At 45.4% G+C, this 20,842-nt stretch overlaps 1 protein-coding gene across 1 annotated transcript in view; it reads left to right on the top strand.

The window, feature by feature from the left end:
* ANP32B (acidic nuclear phosphoprotein 32 family member B) overlaps positions 1-20,842 on the top strand; it is a 93,820-nt gene that overhangs the window by 57,917 nt on the left and 15,061 nt on the right. Inside the window, exons 2-4 of the mRNA XM_073549714.1 lie at positions 246-395; positions 3,208-3,330; positions 10,537-10,732. Of these exons, the coding sequence (XP_073405815.1) occupies positions 246-395; positions 3,208-3,330; positions 10,537-10,732 (469 nt within the window). The remainder of the gene's footprint in view (positions 1-245; positions 396-3,207; positions 3,331-10,536; positions 10,733-20,842) is intronic.

Below are 20,842 nucleotides of genomic sequence, written 5' to 3'. Positions count from 1 at the left end.
TTAATGAGACCAGTGCTCGCTGTATAGGGTAAAGATAATGATTCACCACTGTTACCAAAATGAGTAAATATGTTACTTTATTCACATATTCCAACTAAAAAGGGTGCACATTATACAACACCAGTGCTCAGAAGGACAGGGCAGAAATATCATGAGCAAGTGACCCTTCTTTTTCCATCATTCAGTAAGTTACAGCCTCTTTTGTATTGTAGTCCATTGTAATGTTGTGCATTTTTACTTTACAGGTGCGAGAACTGGTACTGGACAACTGCAGAGCACGTGACGGCAAAATTGAGGGTCTCACAGCAGAGTTTGTTAATCTAGAGTTCCTCAGCCTAATAAATGTCATGTTGCTGTCCGTTTCAAACCTTCCAAAGTTACCCAAATTAAAAAAGGTAAGTTAATTTCTCTGGATTTAAATGTCAATTTCTTAAAGGTATTTTCACATCCTAGAACGTTAGTGTATTGCTAGTATATGCCATCATTTCAGTAGGGGCATCTGCAGGGGAAAGGGTGGCTAAAAGAAATTGTGAGCTGAAAGGATTATTGTCATGTTAGCCATGTTGATTTGTAAAATCACAAAAAGTTAAGAATATCTGGCTTTTTGGTAAAATTGATGGAAAATGTAAAGTTCACGCAACAGTAACATTTTATCATGACAGCAGGGCATTTAAGTAGAAGCCTGCAAGGATGATTTCCTCATCTCAAACAATTTATTGAGAAAAACACCAACAACAGTTAGGGGTATACCCTAAAAAAAAATCTCAATGTCTCAATAACTTGTCATGTGGTCTTGAGCATCAATTACAGCTTGGCAACGACATCTCATGCTGTCAATTTATTGTCTGCTGAGGCACGGTATCGTACTCTTCTTGAAGAACAGCTCTCAGGTAATTGAGGTTCTAGTGTACAAAGTTACGAGCCTTTACACCTTGACTGAACACATAGCTTTTATATGAGATTCAGGTCTGGAGAAAGTGCATGCCACTCCTTTTGAGGTACCCCAGTCTCCAGCAGCCGTTCCCTAACGATGTCTTGATGTCAAAATGTGACCAGCATGTTGAGGAGACTGTTTAATACCAATTTTAGTTAAACCCTGAAATTTGTTGGCTGGTTTGTGGATCAAACACTGTTGTGAATTTTGCCATTAAGCTCCTTGGTAGAGAACAGCAAGTTATACAAAAAGTACTGAAAAATTAAACAGTTGGACGTGTGTACTCAAGAAGGTCACAGTCAGATCACCTGATTAGAGTGCATTTTAGGATCATCCTGACATTTCACCCGAAGGCCAGATATTTCTAAGTTTTTGTGAGTAGTGTAAATTTAGGTGTAGAATATTGTTCAGATTCTGAGATGTCATATTGTAAAAACTACACTCGAGACTTTATTGCTAATAATTTCCCAAATTCACACCTATTTATCATACTTTAAAGGGAACATGTCATGTCAATAAGCGCTATTAACCTGCACGATAACTCCACCCATAATTGCAGGTTAATAGCATTCTGAATCTGTGCGGCCACTGCATTGCATCAAGGTCGTTCAAATAGATACTCCTATAGTTGATGACTGTGGAGAGGAGAGCACTCCATGACATCCATGTTTCATTATGCCTTTAAGAAGTTAAAGGGGGGGACCTGTCAAGTAAAAAAAAAAAAATACGCTATTAATCTGCAGATATGGTGTTAACCTGCAGGTACCATTCTAAAGCCATGCGGCCGAAGCACTGAAAACCTGATTGCTGGTAGGCAATCATTGAGACACAACTGCAGTCAACACTAAGCATATAGTCTGGGCCATAGTCTCGATACATAGGCTTCCAGTCAGTGACAGGATGTGATTATAGCTGCGCTCACTATGTACTGAGCAGTGACTGAAGCAGCACCTTTATAACTGAAAGTCGGAGGCTGCTGGGAGGAATACAGTTAATTTTTCAGTCACCCATGATGGCACCACCAGAGAGGAGATCCGCCCTTCAAGGACAGGAAACCTTTATGTGAAAAAGGGCGGCTCCTCTCTCCGCATCAGTTGGTTTCCTGCACTTGATGGGGAATCCTCAAGATAAAATCGGGAAGATAGAAGAGGATGCCGGGGACGGCCAGGGTTTGGCAGATTTGGGCCTGCTGTGGCCGTGGACCGGTGGTGGTAGTGCCTCGGAGGCGACAACAACGTACCCTCCTTGAGCGAAGCGTGGGTGGTCTTTTTTGCCATGCCATGCCACCCAGAAGCACATCGATGCCCGGGTGGAAGAAATGGAAGAGGATGCCTGGGGTGGATGGATTTTGGCAGACCTGGTCTGTGCGGTTGCTGCTGAGGTACCGGTAGCGCCACGGAGGCCAGGATAGCTTGCCCCAACCCCGTGCGATTAGAGGCCAGACTCTGGAACATTGGGATGTCCAGACTTCACCCCACAGCGGAGCCAGTGGCACATCTCATCTGCCGCTGTCCCCCTGCCTGGAAACCCTGCACAGCAGCCCGGGGATCGGTCGCCTGCACAGGACTCAGGAAATAGTTGTGCTGGTAACGTGGCCCTGCTCTCTGCAATTACAAACAAGCGGTAAGGGATGGCGGGGGACAGGGAGCTCACGCTTCAGCTGTAATTCTCCTCCAGCAGGCCTTCCTCCAGCGTAGGGCGGAGAGCTTCCGGAGACGTGTGGTGCCAGAGAGCGCGTACCGGAAGTCGCGTTCAAATGACACGTAGGGTCAGAGAGCGTGTCCGGGAAGTCGCAAATCAGAGGAAAGAGAAATGGGGTCCCCGATCCCCCTCCTGGTGTTCCTCGGCCCTCCTGCTTCCCCCGATGGGCGCCACTATCTTCTTCCGAGATCTATCGGCCGGCAACAATAGGAAAATTTTTCCTATTTGTTCATTTTGGTCACTGTGATAGACCCTATCACAGTGATCAAATAAAAAAATTGTAAATAAACCCCCCCTTTATCACCCCCTTAGTTAGGGAAAAAATGAAACAAAGAAAATATATTTATTTTCATTTACCCATTAGGGTTAGGGTTGGGAATAGGGGTTAGGTTTGTGGATAGGGTTGTGGTTGCGATTATGCTTAGGACTAGGGTTAGGTTTGTGGTTAGGGTTGGGATTGGGGATAGGGGTGTGTTTTGCTTAGTCATGGTTTTATTAAAAATGGTTCTGTGTCTTGTTTATTTCCTAAATAGTAAAAATGTGTTTTATTTTTTTTTCCTCTGTATTTTCAGCTTGAATTAAGTGACAACAGAATATCTGGAGGTCTGGACGTATTAGCAGAAAAGCTTCCCAACCTCACACATCTAAACCTCAGTGGAAACAAATTAAAAGATATTAGCACATTGGAACCTCTGGTATGGATTTTTTTTTTATTCTTTTGCTGCCAGCCTTCTCCATCAGTAAATTTGACATTTGGTTACATGTTGCAAAATTAATTAAGAAAAACATGTAGATGTCTGTAGCAAATATCTGATTTGCAGGCCTTGATCAATATCAGCGATTTTTCTCACCAGTTTTGAGGAGAGAGCTTGCTGGAGTCAGACGCTCCTGATCATTAAGAGAGTTGTGTCATCACGGCCCTTTTCCACCGCAACTTCACCCATTTTAGTGGCGTTGGCAGAAACTAATCTGAAAACGCCATAAGTCAAAAATATTGCTACATTTCAATGCAATTTATGCCAGAATTATTTTCCAGTATACTAGAAGTGAGGTTTTTTTTTGTAGTCCTCTTAAAAGACAGAAGTTCCGCTACCTAATCCGTATCTGTAAGCCAATGCCAGGAGTGAAACAGTTAGAGGAAAAGTATAATAGAAACACATCACCACTTCTGTATTTATAACCCACTACTGGTTTTGGCTTACAGATACTGAATGGGCCTCCTGAATATCCCATTTAGTCAACCCTGTAGACTGCATACGTAAGTCATTGGGAAAGTGTTACATTCTTAATATCTGCTCTATAAGGCCACATTCACATGTTCAGTATTTCCAGTCGCTGTAAGCCAAATCCAGGAAAGGATGATAAATCCAGTAGTGGTGATGTGTTTCTATTATACTTTTCCTCTGACTGTTCTACTCCTGGTTTTGGCTTACAGATACTAAGGCAGCGTTCACACGGTCAGTATTTTAGCTAAGCCTATGGAAAAGGGAGAGTTCATCTTTATTTTTTTCATCTTTATTTTTATATAGCGCTAACATATTCCGCAGCGCTTTACAGTTTGCACACTTTATCATCACTGTCCCCGATGGGGCTCACAATCTAAATAGAGTTAAAAAGAAGCTAGAGACTACAGAGAAAAGTTCACAGAAAATGCCAGATACAATTTATATAATTGTCAGAAATGTTATTTCTCAAGTATACACACAGCAGCTTATCCTGAAAAGTCACCTGAAATGACTGCAGCGAGACCTCTTTCTTTATCGCCTTATTGGGGGACACAGAATACCATGGGTGTATGCTGCTGCTGCTAGGAGGCTGACACTATGCAAAAACAATAAAATTAGCTCCTCCCCGGCAGTATACACCCACCGACAGGCACCAAGCACCTCAGTTTGTGCTTAGTGTCTGTAGGAGGCGGACCGGGATCTCCCCAGATCCGCATTTTTCTTTTCAGGTTTAGTCTGAACTTTTTAATTTTTCCCTCTTTTGTCTTTTAGGTTATTTTCCATCGGGAAACAGGGTGTAGTTGTCACCCTGATTTCCCATATCATGCGGCTGAGCGAGCAGTGTGGTGTCATCCACATCGCAACTCTCAGTACCGCAGGCAGGACTTTTCCCTTTCGCCTTCCGGTGATAAGGGTTGTGGACAGGTGGCTAGTCCTTGCCGAATCCCCCTCCTCACCCCTCTCTCGGGACAGGGCTGAGAGGAAGACGGCGATCGCAGGTGTTTTAAGCCGTCTTCTGCAGGATGCGGGTACAGAGGACTCCCTTCCCCCCAGCGGCCTGCCGTTTCCCCGTGGGCCCCTGTGGTCATCCTCTTCAGGGACGTCAGGTAAGTGCCTGTACGTTCCCTCCGGCCCCGCATAACCTCCGTGAATGGCAGAAGTTGTACCTTTGTGATTTCAGGTCCACAATTTTTGAATTTCCCGCCCTCTCTGCCTGCCGCGCGCTCACGCCGCTTGTTTCTCACTCCCAGGGAGACACTGGGGATTCCTCCACTCACCACACAGCGTCACAAGCAGGGGAGGCAGACTTCCCAGGGCCACTGTCAGATCAGCTCCGTTATGTCGGCGCTGGCATGGGGCTGCGGCGTCTTCACTTTCACTTTCCCTCACAGTCTCCTCATCGCTGTGCTCCCTCCTCCCTTCCTGAGCGCGCTCTTTTCAGCGCGCCTTTACTAGCCCATCACAGGGCTCCTTTTCGTTTCATATGCCAGCCTCCTCCTTCGGCCATGCCCTCTCCTTCGCTGTTAACCAGTCATGGAGTGGCCGCTAAGCTCCGCCCCCAGCCTCCAGCACAAGGATTTCCTGGTTGTTTCACTCCTTCCTGCGCTGTTTGGGGGACACTTCAGCGTTTTCTGCTGCTCACAGAATCTCGGTAGGCTCTGCTCTGAGGCAAAGATTAGCTCTCCTCGGCAGTTATTCCTTAAATCCTGCGGCCATTCAGTGCAGTCTACTTATGCCCAACCCTTCAGGGGATCTCTGCTTCAGGCCCACCACTATCTATTACGCCTGTGCGCGCTGTAAAAAGAAGTGGGCATCGGGTCAGTCGTCTCCATTCTGCCCCCCCTGCAGTCCTTCCAATATGTCAGCATCTCAGGAACGCACAGAGTCCCGGGCGGAGGGCGCTCTTCCCTCCTCTCTCCCCCCGGAGTGGGCCGTTACAATGTCACAGTCTGTTTCTGACTTGACAAAAGTATCACAGTCGCTGGTCCAGGTTTTAGAACGATTACCTCAGCTATCCTCAGCCACCTCTGCCCCGACCACCTCTCGGGGTGAGTCGTCCGCACCTGACCGCGACCTTCAGAGAGACAGACGGGGAAGGTCTTCTAGGAAGCGGGCTCTGTCCACTTCGTCCTCGAGCTCGCAGGGCCCTTCCGCTCCCAGGCCTCCTTCTCCTTCCTCAGATGACAGCCTTCAGTCAGGCGATGATTCTCATTCGGAAGCTAGCTCTGAGGGGAACAGCGTTTCTAAAACGCGGGACATGGTCGATAGTCTTCTTGCAGCTATCTTCCAAACACTAAAACTTAAACAGGATGAGGCTCCAGCTCAGGAAAGCTCGGTTGTCCTTAGACGAGCCAGACCTCCGTCCCGAACCTTTCCCAATCACAACGATTTCAATACTACCTTAGCCAAACACTGGGAGCGCCCTGAACAACGTTTCTCAGGCCGCAAGTATTTGGACGTTCTGTACCCCTTTGACGCAGAACTGCTCTCAAAGTGGTCCAAGGCTCCAGAGGTAGATCCTCCAGTATCCCGGATAGCCTCTAAAACGGTGCTCTCTCTGCCAGACGGGGCGTCGCTCAAAGATCCTACTGACAGGCAGATTGAATCTCTGGCTAAGTCTATCTTTGAGGCATCTGGCGCCTCTCTCTGCCCTATTTTCGCATCCGCCTGGGTGGCGAAGGTCATTTCCGCTTGGGCAAAAATCCTTCGCAGAGGCATCTTAGCGTCAGCTCCTCAAGACGAATTGGCAGATCTTGCAGATCAGATTAACCAGGCGGGAAAATACCTTTTGGCCGCCTCCTTAGACGCGGCCGACTGCGTAGCAAGGGCTAACAGCAACATAGTAGCTGTACGCCGAGTCCTTTGGCTAAAGTCATGGAATGCGGACACTACTTCGAAAAAGTCGCTTACCAATCTGCCATTCCATGGCTCTAGGCTCTTTGGAGCAAAGCTGGATCAGATAATTTCCGATGCCACTGGAGGCAAAAGTACTTCGCTTCCCCAGTCTCGACCAAAACGTCCCTTCAACAGAAGGGGGTTTCGACCATTCAGGCCTTTTCGTCCCTTCTCTGCCACGGAGAGAGCCACTCAACAGGATCGGCCGCCTGCCACCAGGGAGCGGGATCAGAGGAAACCTTCCTACAAACCCGCTCCTCGCTGGAGATCTAGAGGACAATATTCCAGATCTGCAGGAGCCAATTCCGGCAGATTTTCGTCTAAGTGACGGGTCACCCCCACCTGGAATTTCTTCCAGGGTGGGCGGCAGACTTTCCTTTTTCGCGGATGCTTGGCTGTCCGTTGTAGACGACGCTTGGGTCAGAGAACTCGTCGCATCCGGTTACAAAATCGAATTTGCTTCACTCCCGAACAGACGGTTTTTCCGGTCTCGGCCTCCGCGACAGCGGGCCCAGATTCCGGGTTTTCTGCAGGCCATTTCCTCCCTTCTTTCCGCCGGAGTCATTGTTCCCGTTCCCTCAGACGAACGGTTTTCCGGGTTCTACTCCAATCTCTTTGTAGTCCCGAAGAAAGACGGCTCTCTTCGTCCTATTCTGGACCTCAAATTGCTCAATCGCCACGTGAAGATTCTTCATTTCAGGATGGAGTCTCTTCGGTCGGTGATTACTTCCATGGAGCCCGGGGAATTTCTCTGCTCGGTGGACATTCCGGATGCCTATCTCCACATTCCAATATGTGTGCAACATCAGAAGTATCTTCGATTTGCGTTTCAGGGAGACCACTTTCAGTTCACAGCTCTTCCTTTCGGCCTGGCTTCAGCGCCCCGGGTTTTCACGAAGGTGATGGCGACTGTGATGGCCATCCTTTGCTCCAGAGGGATCCTCATCATCCCTTATCTGGACGATCTTTTGATCAAGGGTTCGTCTCGCCAGGACTGTCTCCGGAGCCTTCAGATAACCCTGGACACTCTCAGCCGCCTAGGTTGGCTAGTCAACAAGGAGAAGTCCATTCTGGTCCCCACCCAGCGTCTGACCTTTCTGGGTATGGAATTCGACACGGAGCTAGCCCGTGTTTTTCTTCCAAAGGAAAAATTTACAACTCTGTCCAAGTGCATCAAAACTCTCAAGAGGCCTGCTCCCATTCCCATTCGGTTCGGCATGAAGGTCCTGGGGAAGATGGTGGCCTCCATGGAGGCAGTGCCCTTTGCGCAGTATCACCTTCGCCCTCTCCAGCTGTCTCTGCTTTCAGCCTGGGACAAGACCACGATGTCCTTGGACCGTCCTATTCGGCTTCCTCTCAGAGTGAGGCAGTCTCTCACTTGGTGGCTACGGCCAGCGTCAGTTCTCCAAGGGAGGTCCTTCCTTCCGCCTCAGTGGCAAATCATCACCACCGATGCGAGCCTTCTAGGATGGGGAGCCGTGTTCCATCAGAAAGCGGCCCAAGGACGCTGGAAGCCACAGGAGTCTCTCCTTCCAATCAATCTTTTGGAGATCAGGGCGATTTTCCTGGCCCTTCTTCACTGGCAGCCCCTCCTTTCCGGCAAGCCGGTCCGCATTCAGTCGGACAACGCCACGGCCGTGGCGTACATAAACCATCAGGGGGGTACGCGCAGCAAACAGGTAATGTCAGAAGTGGCAAAGATATTCCGCTGGGCAGAACGTTACGTTCCGACAATCTCCGCCGTCCATATTCCAGGGGTGGAAAATTGGGCAGCCGACTTTCTGAGTCGCCAGGGCCTAGCGTCCGGCGAATGGTCCCTGCACCCCGCGGTTTTCTCTCAGATATGCGACCGTTGGGGCACCCCGGATGTCGATCTCATGGCATCTCGGATGAACCACAAGGTGCCGCAGTTCGTAGCCAGGTCCAGGGACCCTCTAGCCGTCGCATGCGACGCACTGGTGACTCCGTGGTCCCAGTTTCAACTTCCGTATCTGTTCCCGCCTCTGGCATTGATCCCTCGGGTGGTCAAAAAGATAAAATCGGAAGGCGTACCAGTGATTCTAGTTGCTCCAGATTGGCCAAGACGGCCTTGGTACGCGGAACTGGTCAACATGCTCGCGGACGTTCCCTGGAGGCTTCCGGACCGTCCAGACCTTCTCTCGCAAGGCCCCCTTTACCACGAGAATTCTCAGTCTCTGAGTTTGACGGCATGGCCATTGAGACCGCAATTCTAAAGGAATCAGGTCTGTCCAGTCAGGTTATTCAAACTATGATCAGAGCCAGGAAACCAGCCTCTTCCCGCATTTACTATAGGTACTGGAAGGCTTTTTTCCGTTGGTGCGATGATAGAAGAGTCTTCCCAATGTCGTTTTCTATCCCGTCTATCCTAGGGTTTCTTCAAGCTGGGTTAGACGCGGGTCTGTCCCTCAGTACGCTCAAGGGCCAGGTTTCCGCTCTCTCTATCCTCTTCCAAAGAGAGCTAGCTTCTCTACCACAGGTCAAGACCTTTCTACAAGGGGTTTCCCACGTGGCTCCCCCTCATCATTCGCCAATAGACCCGTGGGATCTCAACCTCGTTCTTAGCGCGCTCCAGAAGGCGCCGTTCGAGCCTCTCCAGGACATTCCTTTGTCCCTTCTCTCTTGGAAGGTCACCTTTTTGATCGCCATTTCCTCCATCAGAAGAGTTTCTGAATTGGCGGCCTTGTCATGTCGTTCCCCTTACCTCATTCTCCATCAGGACAAAGCCGTCCTCAGGCCCGTTCCTTCTTTTCTTCCAAAGGTGGTTTCCGCTTTCCATATCAATGAGGATATCGTCCTTCCTTCTTTTTGTCCGGCTCCATCTCATCCTCTTGAGAAGTCTCTCCACAAACTGGACGTAGTTAGAGCCCTGCGTGTCTATCTTGCCAGGACCGCTTCCTTCCGTCTGTCCGATTCCTTGCTAATCATCTCTGAAGGTCGCCAGAAGGGCCTTCCGGCTTCCAAATCCACGATCGCTCGCTGGATTCGTTCTACCATTCTGGAAGCGTATCGTCTTCAGGAAAAGCGGCCCCCTCCGGGAGTAAGAGCTCATTCCACCCGGGCTGTGGCGGCTTCGTGGGCTGCTCGTCACCAGGCCTCGGCCATGCAAATTTGCAAGGCTGCAACCTGGTCATCTTTGCACACCTTCACGAGGTTCTACAGGGTTCATACCCAGGCCTCGTCTGATGCTGTGGTTGGTAGGAAGGTTCTGCAGGCGGCGGTGGCTCACCGGCCGACCTGAGCCTTTCGGTTACTTTCGTTCCTTTTTGCTGTTCCCACCCTTGGGACTGCTTTGGGACGTCCCATGGTATTCTGTGTCCCCCAATAAGGCGATAAAGAAAGATGGATTTTTGGTTCTTACCGTAAAATCTCTTTCTTGGAGCCTTCATTGGGGGACACAGCACCCTCCCTGTTTCAGTTGTACCGTGTTGGGTCTTAGAGTCCCCTGTTGGGTTGGTACATATGGTTCGAGTTTTTTCTCGTTGCTTCTCCTACTGCTTTTTCACCAACTGAGGTGCTTGGTGCCTGTCGGTGGGTGTATACTGCCGGGGAGGAGCTAATTTTATTGTTTTTGCATAGTGTCAGCCTCCTAGCAGCAGCAGCATACACCCATGGTATTCTGTGTCCCCCAATGAAGGCTCCAAGAAAGAGATTTTACGGTAAGAACCAAAAATCCATCTTTTGCAGTGCTATGGAATGCATTTAGTCAAGCATACAACTGACCTGAAAATTATATTATATCATATTTTTATTATATTTCAGAAAAAATTGGAAAATTTGAAGAGTCTTGACCTTTTTAACTGTGAAGTAACAAATCTAAATGACTACAGAGAAAGTGTATTCAAACTCCTCCCTCAACTGACATACCTGGATGGATATGACCGGGACGATAAGGAGGCCCCAGACTCTGACGCTGAGGCTGATGGAGATGGTGTCGACGAGGAGGAGGAAGATGAAGGTGTGTTATGCTAGCTTTTTTAAATTTTGTTTTTTCCCAGTTTCAAAAAATAAAATCTGAAATATGGTAAGTTTCACAGTTTGCAAAAGCTCTCTTTTATCAAAATTGAATGGAATCCTTCAGTGTTGACTGCTATGGAATGAACATCTTTGGTCTGATGATAACGAAGGTGCGTAGATCGAAAATAACTCTGATATAGCTATAACAAGTTATATACCTGTATAAGCATCACATGATTGGACAGATTTCAACTTCTGGAAGTAAAAAAAGAAAAGAATGTTTTCTCATTCAATCACTACAAGTACAAACCTTCAAAACAAAGTGTCAAATGTGAGGTCAATATCAAATAATCATTTCTTTTTCAATGGTGTGAAGTGTGTTTTACGGCATACTAATCGTTTTAATAGTTTAGACCATATTAATTCCAAATGGTTCAAAACAAGTTCTCTGAGGCCTCCCTATAGAATTTCTTAATTTTAGGCTACTTTACCAATGTAAGTATATATTTTTCCCCTCCACAAACACAACTGCAAGGAGTAGTCACTTTTCTGTGAAAGAAATGACTCTCCTCCTTTCCTTTGACAATCCTTTCCCGACTCCAGTGGTCCTTCTGGTCTTTGTTTACAGCCATCACCACATGACAACCCAACCTGTCAATGTCCTCAGTGGCCAAATTGTTGGTATCATGCATTTGAGCACTTAAACCACTGATTGGCTGCCCACATGTTGGGCCGGTGATAACAAAGACTATAAGGCTATGTATGCACGTTGCGGATTTGCTTGCAGACATTTCTGCAAGGTTTCTGCATCTCTTGGTAGAAAAACTCAGTGGAAAATCCGCGTGGTTTTTATGCATTTTTTCATGTGGTTTTGTAAGTCCATAAAGCTAAATAGAGATATATTATTAAAAAAAGAACTGTGATGTCATTTCCTTGTTCAGCGTCTTTTTCATTCTTTCATTGAAGCCCATAATGTCATTACTTACCATGTTCAAATTTATAGTGTTTACGCACACAAAGCATAGCCAATATCCATAAAGGTTCCCAGGCTATTAATATCAGCTCACAGCTGTTTGCTTAGCCTTTACTGGCTAGTTTAGAGGGGAACCCCAGCAAAAAATTGACTTGGGGTTCCCCTAGAAAATCCAACCAGCAAAGGCTAGGCAGACAGCTGCGGGCTGATATTAATAGCCTGGGAAGGGGCCATGTATATTGGCAGCCCCCAGACTAAATACATCAGCTCTCAGCCGCCCCAGAAATGGCGCATCTTATAGATGCACCAATTCTGGCACTTAGCCTCGCTCTTCCTTCTTGCCCTGTAGTGGTGGCAAGTGGGATTCATATTTGTGGGGTTGATGTCACCTTTGTATTGTCAGGTGACATAAAGCCCACGGGTTAATAATGGAGAGGGACCTATAAGACACTTATCCATTAATAATCCTATAGTTATATGGTAAATAAACACACAGCCAGAATAAAGTACTTTATTTGAAATAATTACACAGACTCCTTTATTGAATCTAAATTAACCATACTAACTGAACGCCTAATCCCCAACACCCTCGTGTCCTGCAACAAAAATAAAATATTAAACTAACATATAATTCTATCCTGTCCGACGTAGTCCATTTAATACCGAGTGTCCCACGGCAATCTCTCGTGTAGAACAGTCACATCAGGAGATGTGACTGCTCTACCCGACCTCCGGCGATACACTGACAAGGTAATCGCTTCTGCAGTGTATCACAGCGCTGCTGTGAGATATTACCGGAGTTCAATAGCTCCGGTGATCTCACGGCACTCTCACTACCACTGTGTGAGAACTTTCTCACGCAGCGGTGCTGTAAGTGAGAGCATCGGAGCTGATCAGCTGATGTACTCTGGTGAACTATCACGGTGGCTCAGTGATACACTGACAGGAGGTAACGGCTCCTGTAGTGTATCGCCGGGTGACATCGACATGGGAAACACGGTATTAAATGAACTACAGCGGACAGCGAGTATTGGTTGTTTTTTTATTTTTGAATGCTTGCAGTAGATGCGAGCGTCGGGGATTATGAGTTCGGTGAGTATGTATATTGTATGTGATTGTGTCAATTTTTTTTTTTTTTTTTTTACAATTGAACATAGGTGCCAGATGATGAGACAATTCTCCCATCATCGGCTCATGCAGTTTCTGTATATGTGGCAAAAGATGTAGCCGGATGGGAGTAGTAGTCTTATCAGGCGACGCCTATGTTCAATCACTATGGGCTGTTCGTCGCATGGGTAGACACACAGACGGACGTAGACAGACACACCCACAGACAGACATGCACGCATTCTCCGCTCACACATATTCTCCGCTCACACACTCTTCCTCCTGACATCATTTCTTTTGACAATTCTGCATCAAATCCACAGCAAATGCGCAAACCTTTTTTACACCTGTGTTTTTGCTCCAGATCTGACTGACTCTAAGGAAGTCAATGGGTGAAAAACGCTGCAGAGCTGCATAATGGATTGACATGCTGCGGAAAATAAAACGCTGCAAATAAGGATGGAAATTTACTGATCATGTACACAGCACTTCAGAATTGTCATTGAATTACCTTGCTTTGGTATTCCATTATGTTTTTGGAGTATTTCCGCGCAAAAAAAAAACTATGCGAAAACGCAACAAATCTGCTTCGTGTGCACATAGTCTAAGGGAGAAGGAATGTTTCTGGTTTTTATCTTGCATTATTTGCTACTATTTTTATTGTAGCAAATATTATTTTATAGAGACTGTTTAACCCCTTTACTTGTTAGGCTGGGCCTATGTAGAGTGATAAAGGTTCCATTGATTCTGGTGCCTAAACTGATATCGCAACAGCTGTCGGATCTTTGCATTTACATGCACAATTTAAAAAAAATAAATATTTTAAATCGCTCAAATGGAGATAAAAAAGTCTTCATTTTCCATAAGTGAATAAAAATTTTACAAAACTGTTAAAACATTGCACAGTTGTAGGATTCGCAGATGATGACAGTGATATACAGTCATGGCCGAAAGTGTCTTTCTCCCAGAAAATTATTGCAATTACACATATTTTGTTATACATGTTTATATTGGAACAACACAAAAAAAGAGAAAAAAGGCAAATTGTACATCATTTCACACAAACCCCCCATTATGGGCCAGACAAAATTTTTGGCACCTTTTAAAAATTGTGGGTAAATCACTTTGTTTTAAGCATATGATGCTCATTCAAACTCACCAGTGGCAAGTAACCAATGTGGGCAGTATGAAAATCACACCTGAAACCAGATAAAAAGGGGAGAATTTGACTCAGTCTTTGCATCGTGGGTTTGTGTATGCCACACTAGGCATGGAGAACAGAAAGCGAAGAGAACAGTTTGAGGACTTAAGAAGCAAAATTGTGGAACAGTATCAACAATCTCAAGGTTACAGGTCCATCTCCAGAGATTTTGATGTTTATTTGTCAATAGTACGCAACATAATCAAGACATTTACAACCCATGGAACAGTTGCTAATCTCCCTGGTCGTGGACGGCAGAAAGAAAAATTGGTGAAAGGTTTCAACGCAGCATAACCCGGACGGTGGATAAGCAGCCCCAATCAAGTTACAAAGAAATTCAATCTGCCTTGCAGGGGCAGTGTGCTTCAGTGTCAGCACAAACTATCTGTTGACATGTGAATTAAATAAAACACTATGGCAGGAGTCCCCACTGCTGATATATGCAAAAGACCTGGCTAGTCATTGCTTGCGTTGAGAAACATGTGATGGTGTCTCCGCGGCTTGTGTTTTGCATATTTTTACATATTTCCCATAAGGGATGGGGGCATTGCTCTAGAATCACTGCGTTGAGCAACATGTGATGGTGTCTCCGCAGTGTTGGATGTTGATCTCCATGAGTTCATTCATCCTCATTTTTCACACCCACTGCTGACCTAGACATAAAAAAGCTAGAATGCAGTTTGCAAAAATGCACGTGAGTAAGCCAAAAATTCTTCTGGGAAAGGGTCTTGTGGACAGATGAGACCAAGAGAGAGCTTTTTTGGTAAAGCACATCATTCTACTGTTTACGGAAAATGGAATGAGGCCTACAAAGAAAAGAACACAGTACCTACAGTCAGATGTGGAGGTTCAAAGGTGTTTTGAGGTTGTTTTGCACTGGGTGACTTGCCTGTGCAAGACATCATGAAATCTGAAGATTACCCAAGGAATTTCGGTCACAATATAGTGCCTAGTGTTAGAAAACTGGATTTGAGTCTTAGGTCATGGGTCTTCCAGCAGGACAATGATCCCAAACATACTACAAGAAGCCCCAGAAACAGATGGAAACAAAGCGCTGGAGAATTCTGAAGTGGCCAGCAATGAGTCCGGATCTAAATCCCATTGAATACCTGTGGAGAGATCTTAATTACTGTTGGGAGAAGGCACCCTTCAAATATGAGAGACCTGGAGCAGTTTGCAAAAGAAACGTGGTCTATAATTCCAGTTGAGAGGACTAAGAAGCTTGTTGATGGTTCTAGGAAGCGATTGATTGCAGTTATTTATTCCAACGGGTGTGCACCCAAATATTAAGTTGAGGGTGGCAACAATTTTATCTGGTACATTTTGGGGGTTGTGTGTGAAATGATGTATAATTTGCCTTATTTTTTTTTGTTTTTTTCGTGTTTCAATACTTACAGAAAATAAATGTGTATAACAAAACGGATGTAATTGCAATAATTTTCTGGGAGAAGTGCTTCATTTTCTGGAACAATTTCAACGGTGCCAACACTTTTGGCCATGATTGTGTTGTAGGATCCCTTCTGTAAAGTTAGAGCTGAGCTCTTCAGCAATTGAGAAAAAAACAAAATGATTCCCATACAAATGTAATTGCATTAGAAAATATAGAAATATGATATGCATTGATCTGAATGCAAAACATCACTTGGCGCTTTATTGAAATTGTATTCAACAATTTGAGACTACAATATTTTATCAAAATGCTACTTTAATTTTTTTTCTGGAATGTTCTATTTAAAAAAAATTCTCGTGATATTATGTATCGATTTTTGCCGCGGAGCCTTTTTATTTTTGTAAAATTGAAACGAATATTAGGTGTGAATACAGTTCTATCCATAATGGACAAGATTTTTTTTCATTTTATAAAGTGGACCTGTCCCGAGGTGAAAAGTGTCCAGTTTTTGCTCTTATTTTATTCTAACTTCCCTCTTGAGTATGAAGGTGGGGTGGGGGGTGTTCCTTTTTTTTTTTTTTTTTTTTTTTTTTTTTTTTATAAATCCGCCATACTTCTCCAGAGGTATTGTCCTATTTACTTAGTGCTATTTTTCTTCTAGCCAGAATACTCAAAGGAATAAAATAAGTGTAAAAACTGGCCACTTTTCACATGATGACAGATCATTCATTTTTCAAGAGAATGTGTCATAATTTTTATTTATTTTCTCGGTTTACATAAAGGGTTTATAAGTGTACAAAAATTGACTGTTAATTTTTTTTATTATTACTTCAGCCACAGGGGACTGCAATTTTTTTTTCCTGGTTGTGAAAATGTCAGCGCACAACACTTACAGCAATTATGGCAGACACCAGGAATTGGAGATTGTGGCCGCCGCCTGATCCTATCTCATAGGCTGGAGACACACTGCCGTATTTCTCATGCAAGAATCGCACCAAAAAAAACATGCACTGGCTGTCGGCTCTCCTGACCTGAGCTTGACAGCTGCATAGTAATCCATCACACGTTCATACTCAGGTCAGGAGCCGGCCAGTCCGTGCAGTGCGATGCGATTATCATACGGCAAATACGGCATTGTGACTTCAGCCTTATACTGCGATTATTTTAGCTGAACTGTGGACACCCTTTGGCATTCCCAATTCACAGCTGTAGATGGATCCTGGCACCTTTTTGTTATAACCCAGTGGGCTATAGCTTCCCTCTATCACTGGTACTTATTGTGATCAAAGTAGAGCAGTGAAATTTTTGCCATCTTCAGCTCTTTGATCACAGTAGTTAGCGTTGAGCACAGGTCCAGGTGCTGTAGCTGCAGCGGTGACTTCATCCAGCGGTCAGAACAGGTCACTAGGTGAAGCCAAGTCCTCAGCTTTGGTGACAGCATCTTTGTTCTCCTCTAACAACTGTGATCAGAGCGCTACAGATTGCAAAGATTTGATTGCTGCTCTCTGATCACTGTAGGAATCGGTGAACAGTGACCAAGGCCGGATAACTGCCCTCCCTTTATTCCCTTAGTGATGGAGCCTTTCTGACATGTGACGTACTATCTCGTCCACGTGACTAGGGCCCATGGGACCGTGGACGGGATAGTACGTCACCGCGATCAGCGGTGCTCACAGGGGAAGCGCCGCTGATCGCAGCTGGGTGTCAACTGATTATCACAGCTGACACCTAACACTGTGCCATGGGCGGTCACGGACCGCCCCCCAGCACATTAACCCCCTGGCACACAGCGATCAAACATGATCGCAGTGTACCGAGGGCATAGGGAAGAAGAATCCCCCTCCCTGCGTGCTTCCCTATGCCGATCTTACACTTTACAGTGATGTCGTCTCAACCCCCCCTTGCTTCCCTATTCCGATCTTACACTTTACAGTGATGTCGCCCCCCCCCCGGGGAAAATAAAGCAGTAAAAAAAGTGTAAAAATTTTTTACAAATTCCTAAATAAATAAAAAAATTCCCTAATAAATTCCTTTTTTTTTTTTTTTTTTTTGTAAATAAAAAACATAAGTACACACATTTAGTATCGCCGTGTCCGTAACGACCCGTCTTATATAACTGTCCCACTAGTTAACCCCTTTAGTGAACGCCTTAAAAAAAAACCAAAAAAGAATGCTTTATCATACCGCCGAACAAAAAGTGCAATAACGTGTGATCAAAAAGACGTATATAAATAACCATGGTACCGCTGAAAATGTCATCTTGTCTCGCAAAAAAACAAGCCACCATACAGCGTCATCAGCGAAAAACAAAAAGTTATAGCTCGCAGACTAAAGCGATGCAAAAATTATTTTTTATACAAAATTGTTTTTATTGTATAAAAGCCCCAAAACATAAAAAAAATGATATAAATGAGGTATCGCTGTAGTCGTACTGACCCGAAGAATAAAACCGCTTTATCAATTTTACCACACGCATAACCGTGTAAACGCCCCAAAAAGAAATTCATGAAATGCTGGTTTTTGTTCATTCTGCGTCCCAAAAATCTGAATAAAAAGCGATCAAAAAATGTCACGTGCCCGAAAATGTTACCAATAAAAACATCAACTCGTCCCGCAAAAAATAAGACCTCACATGACTCTGGGTCAAAATATGGAAAAATTACAGCTCTCAAAATTTCGTGATGCAAAAGCTATTTTTACAATAAAAAGCATCTTTTAGCGTGTGACAGCTGCCAAACATAAAAACCCACCATAAATAGTAAATCCCTTAGTTAGGGAAAAATAATAAAATTAAAAACCATGTATTTATTTCCATTTTCCCGTTAGGGTTAGGGCTGAGATTAGGGTTAGGCGTGTGTTGGCGTTAGGGTTGGAGTTAGAATTGGGGGGTTTCCACTGTTTAGGCACATCAGGGCCTCTCCAAACGCAACATGGCATCTGATCTCAATTCCAGCCAATTCTGCGTTGAAAAAGTCAAACGGTGCTCCTTCCCTTCCCAGCTTTGCCATGCGCCCAAACAGTGGTTTACCCCCACATATGGGGTATCATCCTACTCAAGACAAATTGCACAACAACTTTTAGGGTCCAATTTCTCCTGTTACCCTTGGGGAAAATAAAAGATTGTGGAAAAAAAATATTTTTTTATGGCTCTGTTATAAACTTCTGTGAAGCATTTGAGGGTTCAAAGTGCTCACCACACATCTAGATAAGTTCCTTTGGGGGGTCTAGTTTACAAAATGGGGTCACTTGTTGGGAGTTTCCACAGTTTAGGCACATCAGGGGCTCTCCAAACGCGACATGGCACCCACAGACCATTCCATCAAAGTCTGCATTCCAAAACATCACTACTTCACTTCCGAGCGCCGACGTGTGCCCATACAGTAGTTTTCTCCCACATATGGGGTATCAGCGCACTCAGGACAAATTGGACAACAACTTTTGGGATCAAAATTCTCCTGTTACCCTTGGGAAAATAAAAAAATTGGGGACTAAAAGATCATGTTTGTGGAAAAAAAGATTTTTTTTTATTTTCACGCCCGGGCGTTATAAACTTCTGTGAAGCACTTGGGGGTTCAAAGTGCTCACCACACATCTAGATAAGTTCCTTGGGGGGGGGGGGGTCTAGTTTGCAAAAAGGGGTCACTTGTGGGGGGTTTCCACTGTTCAGGCACATCAGGGGCTCTCCAAATACGATATGGCGTCAAGCCAATTCTGCGTTGAAAAAGTCAAACGGCGCTCCTTCTCTTCCGATCTCTTCTATGTGCCGAAACAGTGGTACTCAGGACAAATTGCACAATAACTTTTGCAGTCCAATTTCTCCTGTTACCCTTGGTAAAATAAAAAAAAAAATTGGACCTGATGTAATTTTTTGGTGAAAAAAAACTTAAATGTTCGTTGTTTTTTGTTTTTTTTTAACCCCTTCACTACCAAGGGTGATTTGCACGTTAACTCCCGGGCCATTTTTTACAATTGTGACCACTGTCCCTTTATGAGGTAATAACTCTGAAACGCTTCCATTTATCCCGGTGATTCTGACATTGTTTTCTCATGACATATTGTACTTCATGTTAGTGGTAAAATTTCATTCAAATAACTTGCGTTTATTTGTGAGGAAAAAAAACGGAAATTTGGCAAATTTTTAAAATTTCGCTATTTTCCAACTTTGAATTTTTATGCCCTTAAATCACAGAGATACGGCACGCAAAAAACTTAATAAGGATGGTTTCACATTAGCGTTTCAGGGCGCAGCGACGGCCTGTGCACGGCCGCCGCTAAGCCCCGCCCCCTGCCGCACCTTCGGTAGCTCCGCCTACGGGCGCATGATGCTGCATGCGTCCTGCGTCCCCTATCTTTATCACTGGGGACGCAGGCCGTGCGCAGTATGCGTTTGGCGGCGCATGCGTCCTTTTGACTGTGCGCCAAACGCAACCTGTTGCAACTTGGTTGGGCTCGGCGCATCGTCAAAAGGACGCATGCGCCACCAACCGCATACTGCGCGCGGCCTGCGTCCCCAGTGATAAAGAGAGGGGATGCAGAGTCATGCTCCCGTAGGCGGAGCTACCGGAGGGGGCGGGGCTTAGCGGTGGCCGTGCGCAGGCCGTCGCTGCGCCCTGAAACGCTAATGTGAAACCACCATAAACAACATTTCCCACATACTTTACTTCAGCACAATTTTTTTTTGTTAGGAAGTTATAAGGGTTAAAAGTTGACCAGCGATTTCTCATTTTCGCAACACCATTTTATTTTTACGGACCACATCACATTTGAAGCCACTTTGAGGGGTCTATATGATAGAAAATACCTAGAAGTGACACCATTCTAAAAACTGCACCCCTGAGGCTATGTGCACACGTATCGGAACTCTCGCGGAAATTACCGCGAGAATTCCGGAATTCCATTCCGCGGGAAAATCGCATTTTAAATTCCTGCAATTTCCCGCGGAAAAACTAGCATTTTGCAAGCGTAATTAGCTTGCAGAATGCTAGCGTTTTCCAAGCGATCTGTAGCATCGCTTGGAGAACTGTGACAGGTTGGTCACACTCGTCAAACAGTGTTTGACAAGTGTGACCAACTTTTTACTACTGAGGCCGCCTATGCGGCATCAATAGTAAAAGATAGAATGTAAAAAAAAAAAAAAAAAGTGTTATTCTTACCTTCCGATGTCCCGCGCAGCCGTTCCCAGTAATCCTTTGCGAAAATGGCCGCAATGGCGTCCGTTCTCGCGGGATCGCGACGTCTCGCGGTAATTCGCAATGAAGTCGCGCGAATGACCGCGAGACTTCGCGATCCCGTGAGAACGGACGCCATCGCGGCCATTTTCGCAAAGGATTACTGGGAACGAGATCGTGGAGAGAGGCGGGAAGGCTGCGCGGGACGCCGGAAGTTAAGAATAACAATATTTTTTATTCTATTTTTTACAGGGATATGGTACCCAAAGCCC

The sequence above is a fragment of the Dendrobates tinctorius genome, unplaced genomic scaffold (genome assembly GCF_039654945.1).
Source record: "Dendrobates tinctorius isolate UK_male_01 unplaced genomic scaffold, ASM3965494v1 ptg000160l, whole genome shotgun sequence".
NCBI classification, from domain to species: Eukaryota; Metazoa; Chordata; class Amphibia; order Anura; family Dendrobatidae; genus Dendrobates; species Dendrobates tinctorius.
The sequence above is the reverse complement of the archived record's forward strand: the minus strand, read 5'-3'. Positions and strand labels throughout refer to the sequence as shown.